Below are 16,001 nucleotides of genomic sequence, written 5' to 3'. Positions count from 1 at the left end.
ATATACATATACATATACATATACATATACATATGCATATACATATACATATACATATACATATACATATACATATACATGCATGGCTCTCTCTCTATAGGTTTATCTATATGGCATTACTCAGGAAACCTCTCTACCTGCTTTTTCTCATTTTGCTGCTTCTGCAGCAGTAGCCACCTTGCCTCTGTCTTTGAATTTTGTCAGCACCCTTGTACAGGGTGTTTAGCCTACTTGCTTTCATCTCAGAGGGTACCAATGGATTCCCAGGTATAAGTGAAAATTACTTCTCTAGAAAGCTGCAGCACTCTGTTTTAGTAGTTATGAAAAGTCTTTTGTCTTGGGTTAGCAGCTGGGAATTAAGATAATCAAGTAATCAGCGTAATGGCTTTGGAATTATCACAAAAAGCAGTCCCACATCTCTCCCACTTCTCCAGTTTACTGGTAGTGAGTTACTGGTTTAATCTGGGTTGAATTTCAATAAACCCTTGTGGGTTTTAACCTTCCCCACAGTAATCCTAGCCCAAATGGTTTTCTTTGCCCTCTGGGATCTGTGCTGCAGCTCCTGGCACAGCTCCCGGTCCTGGCGCATCAGAGGAGGTTTGGGGGGGGGGGGCAGCAGTGCCCGTGTGGGATAACAGTGGGCAAGAGGCTTGTGCCAAAGTGTCAGCTCTCAGGCAGCTCAGGAGAAAAGCCATTCTGTCAACTGGCTGAAAGCACATCAAATCCCAGAGGTAATTATCTGGCTGTGAAGGCATTTATGGTGCAGCGTGCGTAGGTGCTCGTTTGGGAGGGAGGGAAACGGAGCTTTGCTGGATGGAGAACATCTGACATTCCCAGCCCTGCAGGGGAACGGGGTGTTTCTAAGAAAATTGCTCCAGTGTTCTAGGATTTCACCCCTTGTGGAGCACACCTGCAGGTGTGCAGGGAACTGCCATGTGTGTGTCAGCCTGGAAGCTTCTGCTCCTGAGCACCTGCAGGAGCCCTCTGCAAACAGGAGGGATTTACCAAAAGCCAAGCTGGCCACTCCAAAACCAAGGGCTGGTTTTGGCTGTTTATTTGGTGGGTGGTAGGATTTGAAAAAACACTTAGTTTCATTTCAGAAGTTAAGTAGAGATAACTGTGCTGGGAGAGTGCTGCACTGGGCAGGGCAGTGAGGAGGTGGAGGTGTGACCTGAAACAAAAAAAAAAAGAAATCAAATCTGATTTGTCCTGATAGGACATTGCCAGTCCAACTCAGGTCCTCCTAAATAATGTAGTCATATAAAATTTGGAGCACTTCACAGTATATTCCATCATTTTTGGATTTGATAGCTCCATATTATGTAAAGAGGGAATCAAAGATGCCATCCACCTGATTTTTTCTCACCTTTCTACATTTCAGACCTAAGTTTGTGCAACATGCTGGGAAAAAACAAGAGCAAGAGGGGAAGAACAGTGTATTTTATTTCAGAATGAATTTTTATATAGCCTCCTGTCTCTGTTTGTCATCTGGTTAGATTAATGAAGCTATAAAAATGGGAATATGTTGTTTCCCTTGGAGGAAGTAAAATTAAAAACTCTGGAAGATGCAGAAGTATTGAGATGCACAACTAAACTACATGTGTGTTTTTATAGTGTGTAAATGTTATGGGTTGGGGGTAGTCTGTGCTGCACCACATTCCAATGTCACTTTTTTCTCTGCTCCAGGAACCCCAGTTTGGTTCTACATGCAAATTGCACCTATAAGAAATGAACATGAAAAAGTGGTTTTGTTCTTGTGCACTTTTAAGGATATCACTTTGTTCAAGCAACCGATCGAAGATGATTCAACAAAAGGTAAACATGAAGTATATTACCATATTTTGTGAAGAATAGAAGTAAATGCTTGAGCTCAGACCTGTCACAGGGATGTGTCTTGTCTGTGATCTGTGTCTTGAACTGAGGAAATGTTTCATGACCTGTCAGGGTTTCAATGCCACTCTCCTAAATTATTTAAAAAAAAAAAAAAAAAAAAAAAGGATAAGTCACCATGAGTGGAAATTCCCTACTAATGTTTTTTCTAGAGTCACAAGCCTTCATTTTTCTCTGTAATTCATTTCTTCATCACTACAGCAGGCACATTCTAAAAATTACGTAGTTTTGAGTCGTTTGAATGCTGTGCTGTTTTGGGAGATCTTTCTGTTATGGGACAGGTGTCATCTTTTCAGGAAAAAAATAATTCCAGCTCCTTGTGATGAGATATTGATATTTCTTCCCATTCTCCCTCTTGGAGGTGAAATGTGAAACTGCCTGTTTGAGTCATTTATTACTGCTCAGGAGTGATGACTGCATGGCAGTGGGCATTGTGCTTGTTACTTATCAGCTGCAGGGCAGGATTTTGTTGGAATGCTCTTGTCACTGAACAGCTCCTGGCCAGGCCTGCAGCCTTGCAGGAGAAATTGATGGGGAAAGGTACAGAGGATCTGGCAGCATCATCCTCTGCTTTAGTTACAAAACACGTGTCTCGTGTCAGGTTTACATGTGTATTGCTTTGGGTGAAACAATGCGTGCTTACATAAAGGAGGACATTATGACATTACCCACATCTCTTGGAAGTTGCCTCCTGATGATTAATTCTTTACTATGTTTTTTTCTTCATGCTTGAAGAGAGTTTGATATCTCACTTGGAGCTAGTGTGCTCTAAGCCATCATCTTTAGGATAAAGTTGGTGTCATTTGAATGCAAACAGCTTCTTAGTATCTAGATAGCACTTATTGCAAGTGTTTGGATAACTGAAAAGTCAGTTTATAAAGGCAGACTTAAAATGAAAGGCTCCCCTCCAAGCTAACACTAAATATGACTTTTTTTTTTTGTCTAGAGAGTATTATCCATAAATTTATAAGATCCTGATATAGGAATACCTTCTCAGCCATCATAAACTTTATTGCCTCGACAATTTAGCTAGCAACCTGCAAATGTTCTTTATTTCACTTTCAGCTCCATAATGTAGAATTCTTCTGCCTGGAAATAATCTGAGACTTTTAGGGTAAATGCCAGTTAATTAAAAGGACTTCATAGGTATCTGAAGGCATGGGACTGGCTCCTTGCTGCAGTGTATGTAATACATAATGTGAGCTCATCAAGGAAAAAAAAGTGTTTACAAGAATCCTCTTGTCAGGTTTCCTATTTGATGCCTTCTGGGGGAACCAAGATGTATTTCACATGGAACCAGCTCCCAAATACCCCCTTTTACCCAGCTCTGTCCCACTTCCCACAGGACTGAGTTGCACTGAGAAGTGTTGTGGCAGCAGGACAGAGAGAATATACTGAAGGTGACTCTCAAATGCAGAAATGATGAATGTTGCATCCTTTGGATTCTCAGCCTGGGAAATTCAAACTCTGCTGCCTTCCCTGGGGAGGCAGGGATGTGCTTCAGGGGCTGAGCTCTTCCCCTCCTCATTTTGTGGCTGAGGAGGAGCAGGACCCATGTGGCATCCAGAACAGGAATATATGTTTCTATGGGAAAGAGCAGTAGCAGTGAAATGCACGACTTGTGTGCTGCTGCTCTCACTGGAGAGCACCATTAGTTAAAATGCCAGGTATTAATGATGGAAATCACAAAATATTGCCCTCAGCAGCCAGAGAGGTTTGGCTCTGTGTCTAAAGAGCCCTTACTTCTGTCAAAGTCATACTCTAAAACCCCAAAACTCAACCAGAACATTGCAGAGGCAGTGCAGCCACATTTCCCAAGTCTTTTGAAGCATAGAATTGGAGGCTTAAGAATCTGCTCAGGGTGCTTTGATTAGAGCATTGAAGAGCATTGATCTGTGTCTCCAACAAACCTCATCATTACAAACCACTGGCCCGATTTCTCTTCTGCTTCTGTATAAATTAAAGCTTGTCTTTTGCATCCTTGATATAAGGAAAACATGTTCAAATATTTGCAGCACTTTCCTACAGGGGTGGGAAAACAGCACTGTTGCATTACCCTGTGTGTCTCAGCTGTGTGGGTCTCTGGGATCCCACGGCACTGGGATCATAGTGGTTTTGTGTCAGACATGGTGCTATGAGAGATACATAATTCATTGTCCCTGCAGATAACATTACAATATGCTTAGAAGCTGCCAGGCCACTTTCTTTTTGAATTATGAGATTGATAAACACATACGTTAAAATTTAGCGGAGAGTTTTTAAAGTCTTGTGGAAAAGGGTTTCAATAAAATGCTGCTGCTGAGTGCTGGGATATGCCATTGAAAGGGCTATTCCTCCCCCTTTTTAAATGAAGGATATTTCTTAAGAAATTCTGCCAGGACCATGCAATACATAATACATGAGTAACTATGGTGCAGATGAGTTACTGTGTGTTACTTATGGGAGCAGTAAATTTGAGATAAAAAATTCAGCAGGAATAAAATATTGATGCCATTATGCAATAATTTCTCCATACCAAAACGTTCTGCACTGTTCAAAGGTGTGTTGCTTTGTTGTGAAGCTTCAGTATGTCATACTCCTGTGAGGTATTTAAATAAGGGCACTGTTTGTATCTACACTGCAGAGTGTGTGTGTGTGTGTGTCCCCACTCCTGGAAATACCTGGTTGGGTTGGCCAGATCTGCTTGCAGTGGGGTTGGCATCTCGTAGAGACCTTGCCAAGGGAGCAGCAGGTTTGGGGGACACAGAGTGATGCTGAGGATGCAGATCTGCCCAAAAGTGTCAAACAGCTTGTTGGGTTTATGAAAACAAGACAGACAAATGAAACAGTTGTCCTACTACAAAGCACATTGCCAGGGTGAGGTGGGGTTTCTTTTTCCTGATGTGGGTTTAAAAACGTGTTTGTTGAGTGCAAAAAACGCAGTTGACTTCACGGGGACAAGCCCTGTGCGAGCAGAGGGAGTCAGAGAGGTGTGGGACACTGTGACAGATGGTGTGTCTCTGCTTGCCTGTGTGCTCACCACTTGCTCTGTTAATGCTGAAAGGAGGAGGAAGAGGAGGGAGCTTTGCTTGCCGGAGGGAGTAAAAGTAATGAACATTTTTTCCCAGGCTCGCCCAGGGGTCTGTGAATTTGCTGCAGACCAGAAAGCTGTTGAAACTTACTGGACTGTAAGCAAGACTTGAGAGAAGGGATATTTAAAAGCCACCTTCCTCTCATAAAATACAGTGACAGAGATCAAAACCCTTGTTTTCTGAGAGGGTACAGGCAGTCAACTGCCGACTAAAGATTGGACTGACTTGTTTTCTTGTTACTTGTGCTCCAGTCTATTATTGCTGGGTGATGCGTGGGAGACCTATGATGTATGGCAATGAAACAGTGACCAAAAAGTGCTGTAAAGCCATTCCTTGTAAATGGAAAATTACTTCAGAAAGTGTCTAACCAGTCAAAAGTGTCTAAACCGCCCCAGCAGCTCCAGCAGAAGCAGCAAAAATGATGATGGAAGGAAGGCTCAGCCTCCTGGTTGATGTGTTCCCTCCTGAGTGAAGCTGCCACCGCAGCTGTGGAGGTCTGGAGGATAGAGAGAACCCCTCCATTGGTCTGGTTTTGGATTTATAGTGCCCAGCTCCTGAGCCAGTGGCTGATGAGCTGTGGGTGGGGGCAGCGTGGAAGAAGAAGAGGTGTGAGAATTCGTGGTGAGGCAGGAGGCCACGGCTGCCCTTGGTGGTCACTGGGCCAGTGCTTTATTTTCTGGTTAAGGAGCTGTGCTGTGCTTGTCTGATCTCTCCTTTTCCTTCTCCTGCTCCTCTTTGCTAATAGGAGTATTTGTCTGAGCTGGATTCAGCAGCAAGCAGCAGGTCCCACCTGTGGTGGCAGAGGGCCAGATCCCCAGGTCTCCTGGCTCGAGGCTGTGCACAGCAGAGGTGGAAGACCATTACAAGCATGTGAAAGATCCTATTATGTATTCTCTTTAGGTGAATAAAACCCAAAGGATCTTTTTTTTTTTAATGTTTGTACCATTGTCAGGTCACAGTTGGATGCTTTTATCAGCTTGCTGAGCTTTTATTCTGTCTTTACCCAATGGCCTTTTAAAAACATCTGAAGACTTTCAATTCCTCCAAAGACACACAGTGGTAATAATATTCTGTTTATTTGTCAGGAAAAAAATTAAGCCATTTTTCTAGGCCCTAACTATTAGAAGGGTGAATGGGGCCACTTAAAATTTTAACACATTTTGAAGCCAGGAGTGCTGTAGATTCTATGGAATAAAAAATTTAAGTATAGGAAAAAAAAATCAGCAATTTTGGTTAATAGTGGAGTTTCACCTAGTTGTGCAATGGTTTTATTCTCTTTGTTATCATCAGTGAAGAAAAAACATGGCCTCTATGTAAACTTAGAATTTTTTGTTGGCTAGGATTCTCACTGGTTATCTGGAGTCTCTGTGGAGTGAAACATCAGGCTTGCCACATCTGTAGTGATGGGGAAGGTCTAGTGAATAATGAAGGGATGTAGAATCAGGATGCAAAGTTGTGTTAATGAGCCCCCTACAACTCAGGACGGTGTGCTGTTAACAGATGGGATCAGGAAATGGCACAGCAGGATCCTGAAGTTGTTTTGGTTTTTTTTTTTTTTCCTTTTCACTTGATAGAGCCAGACTCTGATAATCAAGTCTGTCTGGGACAATGCTGTAATGCTTCCAGTGATATAACTCTTTATGGTTATATAACTCTATATAATGATACAACTCTATCTCAGAGTGTGACAGGGCTATAAAAAGTGTAGTAGTTGCAGAAATATGCACTTATGGCTTGCTAAGCCTTGCTAAGCCTATAATTCTGATCCTTTTTTATCTTTAATAAGTGCAAGTTATTAAGCATATATAACTAGTTGCACATGGGAACCTTTTTTTCCTTGAGGGGGTATCCATCCTGGTGATAATAGAGGAAGTGGGTGGAGGGATTAGAGCATGAAAATAAGGTTTCTACCTTTAGCTGAAGCACAGTGTACCCTGTTGAGTACATCACCTTGACAGTAACCCATCATAGTAATTTAATAGGTTGCAATTTGCATATCCTTAACATGTTTTTATTGCACTTTTCTGTGGCTGTAATAACAAGGGTCACAATAGAGACCCACTTGTTCTCATGCTGCTTCCTTTTGCTGTGATCTGCAGTTTCCCTCCCTTCCAGGCAGCAAGATCACCTCCAGCTCTTCATTCTCCCCTGGGTCTAGAGTGCAGCATCCAGGGACTCCTGGGCTGGGAGAAAGGACTTTGGTGGGGGAGGGGGATATGACAGAATGGGCATTTGCCAGGACACCAGGTGGGTTTTCAGTGCCACAACAGGCAACTCAGTGCAATGCTGCTGAGAGATAAACTCTTCTAGAATTTAGATAGATAACATTCAGATAAAAGACTATTTTAGGTAGTATTTTAAACCATCCATTTGAGATAGGCACAGCTTGCCAGTAACCTGGAAGATCTTCCAAGGTTGCTTTTCTCCTGTTCCTGCAGGACAAGCATCCCTGTTATGTGTTCAGTGGTGTGCTGCTGGCACTTTCTGCAGACACTGCACAGGCTGAACAGTCACAGAGAGATTTGCTTCTTCTCTTTCAAGGAGTGATGCTCCAAGGCCTTATTTTCACTGCCTCTTCCCCCTCTGTATCCTTTTTTGCTTTATTGCTGCTGGAGACCCACCATGATGAAGAAAAGGGAATTTCCAAGTCCAGGGTTGTTTAGTCTTTTTCACAGAAATGAAGTACTTTTTTTCTGAATCTGATACAGCCTTTGGAGCCCTTCGTGTGCTCCGTCAGCAACCCATCAATGCACATTAACTGTCTGCAAATTTCTGGAAGTTTAATGTGCAATGAAAATGAAATCCCATTGAAATGAAATCTAACCCTGTGAGAGATTGAATTAAACTGGAAGCTGATCTTTGAAGCAGAAGCTGTTTGTAGATGGATACACTTTGTATGTAGAAAACTGAACGCTCGTCATTAGGCAAATCTAAAATAATAAGTATAAATGTAGTGCAGTTTAAAAGTCTGATCTGTGTAACAGAGGGCATTCCACTTCACTAAGTTGCTCCTCGGCTGAACCCATGAACTTGTGTGTAACTAAATCATCCCCTCTGGGGAGGCATCCAGGATTGATTTAGAAGAGGCTGAGCATCCACTACATTACTTACAATGTTTTGTGCTTCTCCATTAGGCTTTTGGCATTAAAGAAGTGTCAAATTAGCCTGGCTTTAGCTTCTTGCAGTGGCACCTTATGTCTTTTTTCCCACTGTATTAAGAAAGTCCCACTAAGGCATTTGCACATATAATCAGCTCATCACTGTGCCTTCCTTTGATAAATTAAATGAGTTCAGCTCGTTAAACCTCTGTCTAGACTGAATTTGGAGGTCTGGTGTTGGCAGATACATGGATATTTTAGCTGCCCTTTAATCCAGCTCATTGGCAGCAGTAGGGATGAAGCTGTGGTGGCCTGGATTTCAGCCTCCCAGGTCCCCAGTGGGTTTCTGCAGCAATTATTGTGGCCAGGTGGGTTTCCAGCTAATTCCTCATTATTGCTCATTGGTCAGCCTCCAAGCCCAGTTCTTACTGTTATGTATCCAAGGAGCAGGTGACTTTTTGCCAAAGCCAGTTACATGCTGAATTGCTCATCTACCAAGACCTTTGGATCCTTTTCAGACCTGTTCTTTGCTTGGGACATTTCCCCCTCCCGTGCTGGGAGTTACAATTTTCATTGCTTTTCTCTGGATGACAGTTCTCTGTTTTCAATTTAAAACGTGTTTTCATGGCACGTGCTCAGTCATCAAGCACATCATCCTCTTTGACTGTCCTCAGTGCTTTTAACATTCCTCTAATCCTCCTGTCATTTGACACTTCTATCAGTCATTTTATAAGGACTTTCAAACCCTGGAGGCAAGCACTGAGTAGGATGCCTGGCCACTGGTGCCCAGAAGGATCCCAGAAATAAATTTTAACTATTTTCCACTGCTCCTTGTTTGATACCTGCCAAGTAATAAATTCTTCACTCATTTAACCTGAATTTACTGAACTGTGTGGTCTCAATATCTTGTTGAGAGTGTCACACAAGTGTCAGTTTGGTGAAGATTGCTGTGCAAGAGGCTTTGGCCTCTCTGTGTCTCTGGGGTGATTCAAATGCAGAACCTGGATGAGGTGATGTGATGGGATGAGCACTTTGCTATCTGACCAACTTGTAAAAGCCAGTTAACTGACATTTACAGTAATTAGTATTTTCTTTTTTTCCCCTTCTTCTTACCAAAATTTGCACCTGTTTTTGTACACTTATGGGAACTAATTCCCCAGTGGCCCTGTGTTTGTGTATAAAGTTTAGCCTTATTTGCAGAAAAGTGAAATGTAAGAATTTGGGCACTGTACATTTAAGGCTATTTGAGAATTAAATTTAAAAAATATTTTGTAATTTTAAAATGTATGCCTAGTGTGGTCTATAGAGTTATATAAATCTTAGCTCTCCTTATCAGTAGATCTCAAAATGGCTTGCAAATTAGGTAATTAGCATTATCTTAATTTTAAGGAGGAGAAACTGAAGCTCAGAGAGGTAAAATGATATGCCCAAGATTACCCATTAGTTCTTCATCCATACTGAGCTCCCCAGCAGTTGCAGTGGGTGGATGGTAACTGGGAAGACAACATTGAGCAAGAAGGGAGGTTGGATGTAAAAATTATCCCAGGAGTGCAGTGCATAATCAGACAGTGGAACACACAGAGTTTCAATTCCAGAAATTTATCCCAATATTTTGAATTTCATTTTAATAGACTCTAAGTCCAGAAATATTTTTACTGCACCATGGAAATGGTTGAACATTGTTTGACTATTAATTTGTTTATTCAGGAATCCTGTTTATTCCCCTCTGTCTCTAAAACCCCAATACTGGGATTATCAAGTTTTTCAAAGAGACAGTGAACTCTTTCAGACTTACTTTGCCTGCAATAAAGAGCAAACAGCCAGCCATTGTCATGATTTTACTGCTTGAGAGTGTAGAAATAATTTGGATTTATCCATGCTAACTATTTATGCCAAAGGATGTTCTGTGTTACCAATTGAATTCCACACTTCCTAACTCTGAGCAGTTAGCACTGCAAAACAACCTTTGCTCTTGTGGGTAAGTCATAAATTATATATTATTTAAACATTCTGCATGTTAACTGTTTAGTGCTTCACGATGAGGTCAGAACAATCTTTCCATGGCTGGGATCTGTTCCCTGTGCTCCTGCAGGCAGGAATCCACACGAGCACTGCTGGAATTGCCCTCCACACAGAATATAATTCTTAACCCAAGTGTATTCCCTGCAGTCTTAGGTAGGGGATAGTTCCCTGTTACACTGATTTAAAGTCATCATTATTTAAGACCAGACAAAACCTGACAAAAAGGTTAATTGCAACTCAGTAGAGCTACATTAATGCTTTATTAGGGGAACTAGTCATGTTGAGGTTTTTCAGAGCAAGTGCACCATAAAGGACATTAACATTTCACCTTGAGATTTTAAACTCTTAATAAACTCTGATGTATGAATTTAGCTTTAAAATAACATAATGCAGTTTAAGAACTAAATATTTTTTTTCAGTGTGGCTGCTAGCTGGGTGGTTAGATCTGCATTTGGAACTGTACACAAACCCAGTCAGAGAGACTGCAAATTTTCAACTCTTAATTAAATTATGGTCAGAATTCTAAAGGTTTTATCACTTGCATTTAGTTATACTTGAAAATATTTTCTGTTTTGTAAGCTTTGTGAGCTTGGAAATCCTTCTGATGACAAGGTTTTGTCTCCACATAACCTTTAGGAAAGAGTCTTGGATGTCTCTTCTAACCTAAACAATCCAATGATTCTGTCTCATCCATTCCAGCATCACTTCTGCTTGGGGAAGCCTCCCTTGCTGCACTTTCTTTGGACAGATTTTACTCTGGGTTTTTTTTTTTTTATGCTCTGCCATACACTGCATCAACATCTTGGACCTGGCTGGTGTTTCTCCCTGCCCAGGGAAGGCAGCAGAGAAGAGGAGCAGTGTTGGAGGTGGCTGGGGGTGTTTGTGTGCTGGATCCATCTGCAGGGTGTGTTGTTGGGGAGCAGGCTGGTGACCAGAAGGGCAGAGGGAGGTCCCTGTGGCAGTGCAAGTGTGCAGCTGGCAGAAATGTGAAAATGTGAAGTCTCTAAATGAGTCTGGAAAGGATTTTGCACACAGAGAAAGCAGTGAGTGCAGGAGTGGAGGGAAGGTTTGTGCAGAGCAGCTGCCACAGAGCTGTGCCCATCCCAGCTGTCCAGTGTAAAACAGAATGATGGATTTGGGATCTCAGGGAGAAAGATGTGTGGGCATAATACTGCTGTTGTTGGAGGAGGAGCTGATGGAAAGGCACATGCTGTAGCAAGTGGGATAGTTTGGACTTTCTGGTGGTGGAGGGACAGAAGGATTGAGCTCTAACCTTGAAATACCAGTTCCCCCTCAGGAGCCATGTAGTTTCTGTAGTGGTGTATGAATCTATACATTCATAAACCACTGAGTGGCTAAATGAGCTCCTCAGACCCTTCTGGAATGCTTTTCCTCCTCTGAGGAGGTGTTTGGGTGCTCTGTCTGCTTCACCTGACTATTCCCTACCTCCCCCCCGTGCTCCTGCACTCCTCCAGGCATCCTCTCACAGCATCAACAGCTTCAACCAGTGTCACAGCATCTAAGGTTTAGAAAAAATACCTTTTTTAAAAATTAATTTGGTATTCCTGTTTTTATTTCTCTTCAGAGAAACCTGTGGCTCAGCTGTTGTGTGAAGGACATCACAAAGTCATCTCTGTCTCAGTTAGACCCACAGTCAGAGGGCTGTCAAATTGGCAGTCCGGTTTAGGGCAAGAGGCATGGAGAATAGTGGATGTAAAATATTTAATTGTGTCTAAAATGCATGGAGGAAGAAGGAAGTTGCCAGCTTGGAAGGGCAGCATTCCAGCTGGGCCAAGGCAGAGTAGTTTAGGCCATGTCTATCAGCCAGCTCGCCTTCTTCATGTCCTGTTCTTGTAACTGTTAAACCTTCAGTTTATTGAGAATGCAGTAATTTTACTTTGAATAATGGCTAGAAACAGGCAAATATTTTGCTAGGTTCCTGTTTAAGAGATCATTGTTTTGGATTCTGAGACTGAATGCAGGTCATGAGGGTTTTTTTTTTTAAAGCAGGGGAACAAATGCTTCTTATTTTGTCCCTGGACAAGAAAGTAATTAAAGAGAACCAGGGGAAACAATAATTTTATTTATATGCTACTCCAGAATTTTCCATTCGAGGTGGTTCACATCTTTGTGTGGAACACCCAGTTTAACTTAGTTTAGCTTGTAAGGAGAAGCAGCTGCTGGCCCGATCTGGTGTGTGATCTAATGATGATGCTTTTTTTCCCAAGAACCTGAGTGCAGTGGTGCAAGTTCAGGGTGCTGTTTTTCAGGCAGTGCTGTGGAAGAAAGATGCAATCCAGCTGAGCTGAAGAGAGCTCATCAAAAGCGTTGCATTTTCTCATAAGTACATTTTTGGTTTTGCCCCTCTTGCACCTGCTATTTGTGCATCTCCTTTACTCTTTCCAGACTGAAAATATCTGTGAGGACAGACGGTCACTAATACTTGGGATAAAATTATCATTCTTTTCAAGTGTCTGTCTAAAGAGGAAAAGAAAGGAGAGAATCGTTTGAAGAAACATTGACAGCAGTAGGCAGTGATGCAAATTTTCCTTGGTCTATTTAAACATACACATTGGTTTTAAATATAATTCTGAACTTGTCTAGTCTACAACAAGGTCAAGAAAGAGAGAAGTGTACCCTGTGCAGATTATTTCAGACATGAGGCAGCCTGTATACATTTTCACCTTCCCACTCATAACCCAGCATCTTGCTGTTGCTGTGTTTTTAATTCTCTTGGGTTGTAAATGGGAAACAAAAGAACCTGGTACTTTTTTTTCACACTATTGCAGATGGGTAGATTGGAGCACGTAAAATAATGCTGGGCTTCGTGCTGAGTTGGAGAAAAAAAAAGTCATGTTATTGTATTCTGTGCTTCCAGAATCATGGGCTTCACAGGGCTGAAAGAAAAGTGAAAATGTGAAGTCTCTAAATGAGGCTGGAAGGGTTTTGCAGAAGGTCTGCTCTGGCACAAAGCAAAGCAAGCTGGTCTTGGTGGAGAAAGGACACAATGAAATGGTTTGTCCTGTGAAAAGAAGAGGTCACAGCAGATGAGCAGAGTGGTAACTTTGAATGCTAAAATGTGTGGCTTCTTTCTTTCACATGACATTGATGATCTCACTGGTGGTAAAGAAGGATTTGAAAAAAAATCTTAATTTTTCCTTTCTTTTTATTTTTACAGCAAAAGGGTTGCTGTTGTCTATTATGCAGTTTGCTGCTCCATCTTCCCTAACTTCCCCAGGAATTCTGCATTTGTGGTTAATGCAGGACAGAAGCTTTTCTTACCTAGAACAGTGACAAGGGATTTCTTACCACTTCTGCTTTTATAAGAGAGGCATTTTAAACCCTGTATTTTTATGAGAGGAATCTCTCAGCCTGCAAAGCACCATGACAGGGGATTTCTAGAGAGTGCATGAAGCCATCTCCTATCATTGCCAGCCTCTGACTCTTCTCCAAATCCTCCTCACAGTAGTGCAGGAACTGGCCTCACCAGTGAGGAGGAGATGGGAGAGATCACCCTCCTGGACCTGCTGGCAGTTCTGTTTTATTCAGCCAAGAATTTCCACCATGGATGCATTCAACTCGGTCCTCTGGGAATCCCCACACCATTTTCTGCCAAACCACTCTCCAGCATGTATTGGTGCATGGGGTTGTACCTCCTCAGGTACAGGGCTTTTCATTTCTCCCTGCTGGACATCCCCATGTCCCTGTCAGGAGCTGGAGTAGCTGGCAACCCCGAGATGTGACAAATGGGGGTGATTTGGGCTGCACCCAGCAGTTTATCTGTGATGGTTTTGTCTTTGCTGAGCACTTTTCCATCACTCCCATATCAGTTGTCAGGAAGGATGACAAAATCAAGGTTGGGGACTGGCCCATATTTGTCCTTATGGACCACAGGGAAATATTTTTCCAGGGGAAGAGGACCATGACTGAATACATGAGTGTGTGAGTACCTGCCCAGGTCTGGAAGTGAGTGAACACCTTCTTGGAGGAGAGCTGCTCTTTTTCCCTGGTTCTTGCTGTGTGTTTGCAGTGACCCAAAATAAATCACCTGCGTGCAATGTGGCCTCCAGCAATTACTAGAAATGTTGGGGCAGAGCTGTCACAATGCTGTTACCAGGCTCACTTGGTCTTTGAAATTGCTGGTTTAGAAAAACAAAGAACAGTTCTGACTTCTGTCTTAAAGCTGTCTCATTCCTGCAGTTTTATAGACAATTAGGAAAAGGAAAAGCACAAAGATTTTTTTTCTAGAAATTAATAGTTCACAGATCACTGTAGTCTGCCTTGACCTTGATAAATAGAGAAAGTGCATATTCCTAATTGAATATCCCTGTAAGCTCCAGAAACATGAGACATATCCAAAGCTCACATTTAAAGTTTACATTTGAAAAGTTAATAAAATGCTTCTATTTTTTACCTTTTCCCAGTGAATTTTTTATGTGCATTTTTGAGGTCATGTATAAATAGCCAGACACAAATGTTTGTGCACTGCTGGTGGCGTGTCATGGTATTTTAAGCTGTTCTGATTGTTAAATGATGAACAATGGATTTACATTTGTGTGAATGCGATATGTATGTGGTAAATGGCAAAGCCAAGTTTGTACATCATTTTTCTTGAAGTTTTATTGTCTTTTCTGTTCCCTGCTCGTTATTTCGTCTCCCTCATGGCTTCCCTTAACATTCCAAGTCCCTGACTCCTATCAGCAAAAGGCATTTAAAAATGCCTTCTTTATCCCTGGGAGTGTTCAGGGCCAGGTTGGATGGGACTTGGAGCAACCTGGTCTGGTGGAAGATGTCCCTGTTTATGGCAGGAGGTTGGAATGAGATGGTCTTGAAGGTCCCTTCCAACCCAGACCATTCTGTGTTTCTGTGATGATTCTAATGTAGAAATGCTGTGTTTCCTTTCTCAGATACGAATATTTTCCCTAATTTTCACCTACTCAGCATTCAAATAAAATAAAAGTTCAGTCTCCTGAACCCCTTTCTGTAAGTCTGTAACTTGTTTGATATTTTATCCACAACTTTCTGATAAAACAATGACATTATACCTGGCTAAACTGAATGTTCAGCATCTGCTTCTGTGTCCTTGGGAATATGTTTCCTTCCTAAAGATACTTGGATTTTCAATTTTCCTGCTTAATACTGAGGTGCTACACTGCTGAAAATCCTGGTGTTTTCTTTGCTGTACCCATCTACCCCATCCACTGATGCATTCACACAATCACAAACACTGGGGTGTTTTTCCAGCAGGAATGACTTGCTGACATGTCCCTGGGTTGGTGCTGCTGTCAGTAACAAAGTGCTCCTTGCTGGGTGCTGCAGGAAAATGTTCCTCATGGGCAGCTCAGTGTGTGGGTCCCAGGCTACAATTAAAGCAGATGTTTATCATTAGTATAATAGCTGAATTTATTTCTTAATACCATTTAAAATCAAGTTCTTAATCTGACTTTAAATGCTTAATGATTTTTTTTTTCAGTTTGAAGCATTGCTGCTGGTGCAACCTTTTTTTTTTTTTTTTTTTTTTTTTTTTTTTTTTTTTTTTTTTTCTTTCCAGTTTATTTTTCTCCCTGAATTTAGCTGGGGCAAAAACCAGTAAAGAATTAAGGATCAGATTTCTGGGGCTGCTCCAGTGGTCCTCACTCAGCAGGGGCCTTTCTGTAGGTGGAAAGGATTTTCCTTCAGCAGGATTTGCAGGCTTGGGAAACCTTTGCATGAACTTCACTGGCTTAGAATTAGATTTCAGCAGCAGAGAATGTCCCCAGAAGGCTGAAAACAGGATATCATCCCTCTAACACAATGTCTCCAGAAGGCAGAAAAAAGAATGTTTTGATTCTTTTCACATTTACCTGTGTTGCCTTGAAGGAGCAGCATTTTTCCTCTTTTGCAAGGTCTTTAAGCCCGGAGCCTGAAGCTGCTCTGTGTG

General features: G+C 41.9%; 1 protein-coding gene across 1 annotated transcript in view; it reads left to right on the top strand.

Moving 5' to 3' along the window:
• The window catches only part of KCNH5 (potassium voltage-gated channel subfamily H member 5), a 148,207-nt gene that overhangs the window by 21,971 nt on the left and 110,235 nt on the right, over nt 1-16,001 (top strand). The window contains exon 4 of the mRNA XM_053945655.1: nt 1,687-1,815. Coding sequence (XP_053801630.1) covers nt 1,687-1,815 — 129 coding nt within the window. The remainder of the gene's footprint in view (nt 1-1,686; nt 1,816-16,001) is intronic.

Source organism: Vidua chalybeata, chromosome 6 (assembly GCF_026979565.1).
Source record: "Vidua chalybeata isolate OUT-0048 chromosome 6, bVidCha1 merged haplotype, whole genome shotgun sequence".
NCBI classification, from domain to species: Eukaryota; Metazoa; Chordata; class Aves; order Passeriformes; family Viduidae; genus Vidua; species Vidua chalybeata.
The sequence above is the reverse complement of the archived record's forward strand: the minus strand, read 5'-3'. Positions and strand labels throughout refer to the sequence as shown.